Below are 6,000 nucleotides of genomic sequence, written 5' to 3'. Positions count from 1 at the left end.
GTGTTGTCAGCATCCAATGACAAGCCCATCATGGCCCATAGTAATATCAATGTGCTGTATGTAGTTGTGAAATACTTTAAGATCTTCATATGCTTACTGTGTGTTTGCTCTGGCCTCTGCTCTACAACCCACAGTGTATATGTATTTGTGCCTGCGTGCTTGCTTGTGTGTACTCGCTCCTGTGTGTGCACTCCCCCTCCTGTGTGTGTGTGTGTGTGTGTGTGTGTGTGTGTATGCAGCCTCACGCTGTGTGTTCTGGCCCAAGCCCCTCAGTGAGTGACAGTTTGCCCTGTGTGACAGTGTGTTCTGAATGGCGCCTGACTATGTCCCGAGCCAGAGATCACAGTGCACTGCTCTCTGCACACACTGTGGCAGCATGGTCACCCTCAGCAGCACTGAGGTACTGAACACTGTGGTACCGGAGACAGGTGAGTAGAGAACCTTGGCACCACAGAACCAGCATGGGTCTAGTTTTAGAATAGATGCCGGAGAGAAGTTACCATTTTTTGTCTTGTGTTCAGCCCTACTTATAGGGTACAGCAGTTGGGTAATTGTCTGTGGCTCAGGATGTTAGTATTGTAACCAGTTGGATATTGTTTATACCCAAATATTGTTTGAAGAGACTCGACGACTTGTCATGCTCTCTGATGATCCAAAGGTCAGGATCCTAATTTCTAGAAATAGATTAGTTTGTGTGTCGTGTATTATCATATCACACAGATGCTGTGTGCACTGCCAGTAGCCCCAGGCTCATATCCTGCCTCAGCTTGATGTATCAAGAGAAACAGAGAACAGAGTTTAAACCAGTGAGAAATTACTAAGCAACTTTTTTGTCATCTCTGCTCTATTTAACATTGATTGATTTTAGTTTTTGCCTGGATGATGTTTGGATATGAATGTATCTTTGAGTGAATGCTTTGCTTACTGGTAATGCAAGAGAAGTCGCTCAATTGCTCAATCTTGTTTAATGACATCACATTAATCTTGATCAGCAATGCTGGGTTGAAACATTTTGCAATAGAGGGTTTGAGTGAATTCCTTCCTATTTTCTCTGTGCCTGATATGCTAAAGACATTAAAAGCAGTATAATAGTGTAGGACGCAGGTCTCTGGTTACAGTATACGTCACATAGCAGCTGCCGGGGTTGATGACTTTGAACGTGGGAGTGGGAGACTGAGACAGACAGTGATGTCATACTGTAGGTTGTAGGCAGACTGTGGGAACTAACTTGGAGATTCATCACAGTTAGCACCATAGACCGTATATACTGTGGTTGACAGGGTTGCATCGTTGCATGGTTTTGATGGCTATAGTACTGTAGTTATTATTAGTCGTCCCTTTTCCTGTAACCTCTACAGATATCGCTAAAGTTTATTTGTCTCAAATGTCATTTTTGGTGTTTTTATGTTGCAACGTGTTGGTTGAGATGAAAACAAACAGACTGCTGGTTTACAATAGAGCACCAGCATGCATGAATGGGAACTGATCACAAACAGACTGCTGGTTTACAATAGAGCACCAGCATGCATGAATGGGAACTGATCACAAACAGACTGCTGGTTTACAATAGAGCACCAGCATGCATGAATGGGAACTGATCACAAACAGACTGCTGGTTTACAATAGAGCACCAGCATGCATGAATGGGAACTGATCACAAACAGACTGCTGGTTTACAATAGAGCACCAGCATGCATGAATGGGAACTGATCACAAACAGACTGCTGGTTTACAATAGAGCACCAGCATGCATGAATGGGAACTGATCACAAACAGACTGCTGGTTTACAATAGAGCACCAGCATGCATGAATGGGAACTGATCACAAACAGACTGTTGGTTTACAATAGAGCACCAGCATGCATGAATGGGAACTGATCACAAACAGACTGTTGGTTTACAATAGAGCACCAGCATGCATGAATGGGAACTGATCACAAACAGACTGCTGGTTTACAATAGAGCACCAGCATGCATGAATGGGAACTGATCACAAACAGACTGTTGTTTTACAATAGAGCACCAGCATGCATGAATGGGAACTGATCACAAACAGACTGCTGGTTTACAATAGAGCACCAGCATGCATGAATGGGAACTGATCACAAACAGACTGCTGGTTTACAATAGAGCACCAGCATGCATGAATGGGAACTGATCACAAACAGACTGCTGGTTTACAATAGAGCACCAGCATGCATGAATGGGAACTGATCACAAACAGACTGCTGGTTTACAATAGAGCACCAGCATGCATGAATGGGAACTGATCACAAACAGACTGTTGGTTTACAATAGAGCACCAGCATGCATGAATGGGAACTGATCACAAACAGACTGTTGGTTTACAATAGAGCACTAGCATGCATGAATGGGAACTGATCACAAACAGACTGCTGGTTTACAATAGAGCACTAGCATGCATGAATGGGAACTGATCACAAACAGACTGTTGGTTTACAATAGAGCACCAGCATGCATGAATGGGAACTGATCACAAACAGACTGTTGGTTTGCAATAGAGCACCAGCATGCATGAATGGGAACTGATCACAAACAGACTGCTGGTTTACAATAGAGCACCAGCATGCATGAATGGGAACTGATCACAAACAGACTGCTGGTTTACAATAGAGCACCAGCATGCATGAATGGGAACTGATCACAAACTGACTGTTGGTTTACAATAGAGCACCAGCATGCATGAATGGGAACTGATCACAAACAGACTGCTGGTTTACAATAGAGCACCAGCATGCATGAATGGGAACTGATCACAAACTGACTGTTGGTTTACAATAGAGCACCAGCATGCATGAATGGGAACTGATCACAAACAGACTGCTGGTTTACAATAGAGCACCAGCATGCATGAATGGGAACTGATCACAAACTGACTGTTGGTTTACAATAGAGCACCAGCATGCATGAATGGGAACTGATCACAAACAGACTGCTGGTTTACAATAGAGCACCAGCATGCATGAATGGGAACTGATCACAAACAGACTGCCTGTTTACAATAGAGCACTAGCATGCATGAATGGGAACTGATCACAAACAGACTGCTGGTTTACAATAGAGCACCAGCATGCATGAATGGGAACTGATCACAAACTCTCTCATTATCACATTTCATACTTTATAATAACCCCTGTTTATCTTACCAAGGTACTGGTTGAAAATGTTATCCTTGCCTACTTTATAAATGTTTTATTTCTCTACTTCTATCTTCTTCTATCTCTTTTTTCAGGCCATGGAAATCACAAGGAGGATAGTCCTTTCCTCAGCAGTGCAGATGCTGACAGGAAGACTGATTTCTATGACAGGAACCTGGCCTTGTTTGAGGTCTGACTTTAAAGAACAGTCCAGTGTTTCCAGATTTCTAGGAAATATGACCTATAATTAATTACAATTTGAGTGAAAAGTTTTCCTTCCAAAAAAAGTGTAATTAAATATGTTAACTGCTTTTTTGTGTTGGAATGGTGGTGGGTGTTTGTTCTCCAAATTATGATTTGGCCACAGATAGGAGTATAGGATGAGTCAACAACATTGTTTGGGTGTGAGTTAACAGAATATGGACTTTTAAAAGTGATATTTTAACTGGACAGTTATTTTAAGTGGCTCTCACTAATACATGACCTGATTATACACAACATATCACCTTTTAACATCAATATTTGCTAATCTCAACTACCTAGATTGATCGATCACTAGATAGACCACCACTCCTCCTTCAACCTATACAAATTCAGTTCCTTACACTGCACTATAATACCCTTTTACTGTAGGCTATTACACCCCACAGACACATCAGGTACCCATCCACCTCTAACTGTTCCCTGTTCTGCTGTCCCTGTCCTGCAGGAGGAGTTGGACATCCGTCCCAAGGTGTCGTCCCTCCTCAGCCGGCTGGTCAACTACACCAACATTACCCAGGGAGCCAGGGAGCACGAGGAGGCCGAGAACACAGAGACGTCACGCAGGAAGGCCCCAAAGGTTAGAAGTCACAAAAACTACCTCTCTTTCTCTTCTTTTGAGATTCAAACAGGCTTTAGTCTCGCTCTCTCTACCCCTCTGTCTCTGCGCATGTTTGGATCTGAGCTTGCATGCGTGTGCTTTGGGTTGTGTTAGTGCCTGTTTGTTACAGGCTGTGCCCTGTGGGCCCCCTGGTGAGAGTTGATCAATATCTTACCTGATCAATAATTCTGATCAATTAGCTATTTCCTGTGGGTCTATCTGTGCTACATACCATATTCAGAAACACACACAAAAACAGACACTGAAACACACTACTCACACAAATATGGGAAACTACAGCAGTACTATCATAGTTATCTTGACAACCAAATCACTCACATCTGTTTCCTGTCTTCTTTCTGTCACTATATATGTTTGGTTCCTTTTCCCTTCCTGATTGATATTAGATTAAGATTGTAATGATATAAATTATAATTCATGTGAATTTTGTTTTCTTCTTTCCCTCTCTCTTTCTTAATTTCTCTCTCTCTCTTTCTCTCTGTCTCTCTTTCTCTCTTTCATTATTGTAACCCATCTCTCTCTCTCTCTCTGTGTTATGTTTGTTCTCTCTCTGTCACTCGCTTTGTCTCACTTCATCTCTCTCTCTCTGCAGTCCCCCAACATGGGTACCCTGATGGGAGTCTACCTGCCCTGTCTACAGAACATCTTTGGTGTCATCCTGTTCCTTCGCCTAACGTGGATCGTGGGCACAGCCGGCATCGTCCAGTCATTCCTCATTGTCCTCATGTGCTGCTCATGTGTTAGTACACACACATACAGTGCTGTAAAAAAGTATTTGCCCCCTTCCTGAGTTCTTCTTTTTTGCACATTTTCACACTTAAATGTTTCAGATCATCAAACAAATCTAAATATTACATAAAGATAACCCAAGTAAACACAAAATCCCGTTTTTAAGGGATGATTTGATTTATTAAGGGAAAAAAGCTATTTGAACCTTCATGGCCCTATGTGAAAAAGTAATTGCCCCCTAAACCTAATAACTGGTTGTGCCACCCTCAGCAGCAACAACTGCAGTCAAGCGTTTGCGGTAACTGACAATGAGTCTTTCACATCGCTGTGAAGGAATTTTGGCCCACTCTTCTTTGCAGAATTGTTTTAATTCAGCCACATTGGAGGGTTTTCGAGCATGAACCGCCTTTTTAAGGTCACGCCACAGCATCTCAATCGGATTCAAGTCCGGACTTTGACTAGGCCACTCCAAAACCTTCATCTTGTTTTTTTAAGCCATTCAGAGGTGGACTTGCTGGTGTGTTTTGGATCATTGTCCTGCTGCAGAACCCAAGTGCGCTTCAGCTTGAGGTCACCAACTGATGGCCGCACATTCTCCTTCTGGATTTTTTGGTAGAGAGCAGAATTCATGGTTCCATCAATCACAGCAAGTCGTCCAGGTCCTGAAGCAGCAAAGCAGCCCCAAACCATCACACTACCACCACTATATTTGACTATGTTCTTTTTCTGAAATGCTGCGTTACTTTTACGCCAGATGTAACGGGACGCACACCTTCCAAAAAGTTCAACTTTTGTCTCGTCAGTCTACAGAATATTTCCCCAAAAGTCTTGGGGATCATCAAGATGTTTTTTTCCAAAAGTGAGACGAGCCTTTATGTTATTTTTGGTCAGCAGTGGTTTTCGCCTTGGAACTCTGCCATGGATGCCATTTTTGCCCAGTCTCTTTCTTATGGTTGAGTCATGAACACTGACCTTAACTGAGGCAAGTGAGGCCTGCAGTTCTTTAGATGTTGTTGTGGGTTCTTTTGTGACCTCTTGGATGAGTCGTCGCTGCACTCTTGGGGTAATTTTGGTAGGCCGGCCACTCCTGGGAAGGTTCACCACTGTTACAAATTTTCTCCATTTGTGGATAATGGCGCTCACCGTGGTTCGCTGGAGTCCCAAAGCTTTAGAAGTGGCTTTATAACCCTTTTCAGACTGATAGATGTCAATTACTTTGTTTCTCATCTG

General features: G+C 42.9%; 1 protein-coding gene across 1 annotated transcript in view; it reads left to right on the top strand.

The window, feature by feature from the left end:
- The first annotated feature begins 297 nt into the window (after window positions 1-297).
- LOC120048306 (solute carrier family 12 member 4-like) overlaps window positions 298-6,000 on the top strand; it is a 28,614-nt gene continuing 22,911 nt past the window's right edge. The window contains exons 1-4 of the mRNA XM_038994175.1: window positions 298-428; window positions 3,254-3,348; window positions 3,868-3,999; window positions 4,634-4,780. Coding sequence (XP_038850103.1) covers window positions 311-428; window positions 3,254-3,348; window positions 3,868-3,999; window positions 4,634-4,780 — 492 coding nt within the window. The 5' untranslated portion in view covers window positions 298-310. The remainder of the gene's footprint in view (window positions 429-3,253; window positions 3,349-3,867; window positions 4,000-4,633; window positions 4,781-6,000) is intronic.

This window comes from Salvelinus namaycush, chromosome 1 (genome assembly GCF_016432855.1).
Source record: "Salvelinus namaycush isolate Seneca chromosome 1, SaNama_1.0, whole genome shotgun sequence".
Classification (NCBI taxonomy): domain Eukaryota; kingdom Metazoa; phylum Chordata; class Actinopteri; order Salmoniformes; family Salmonidae; genus Salvelinus; species Salvelinus namaycush.
The sequence above is the reverse complement of the archived record's forward strand: the minus strand, read 5'-3'. Positions and strand labels throughout refer to the sequence as shown.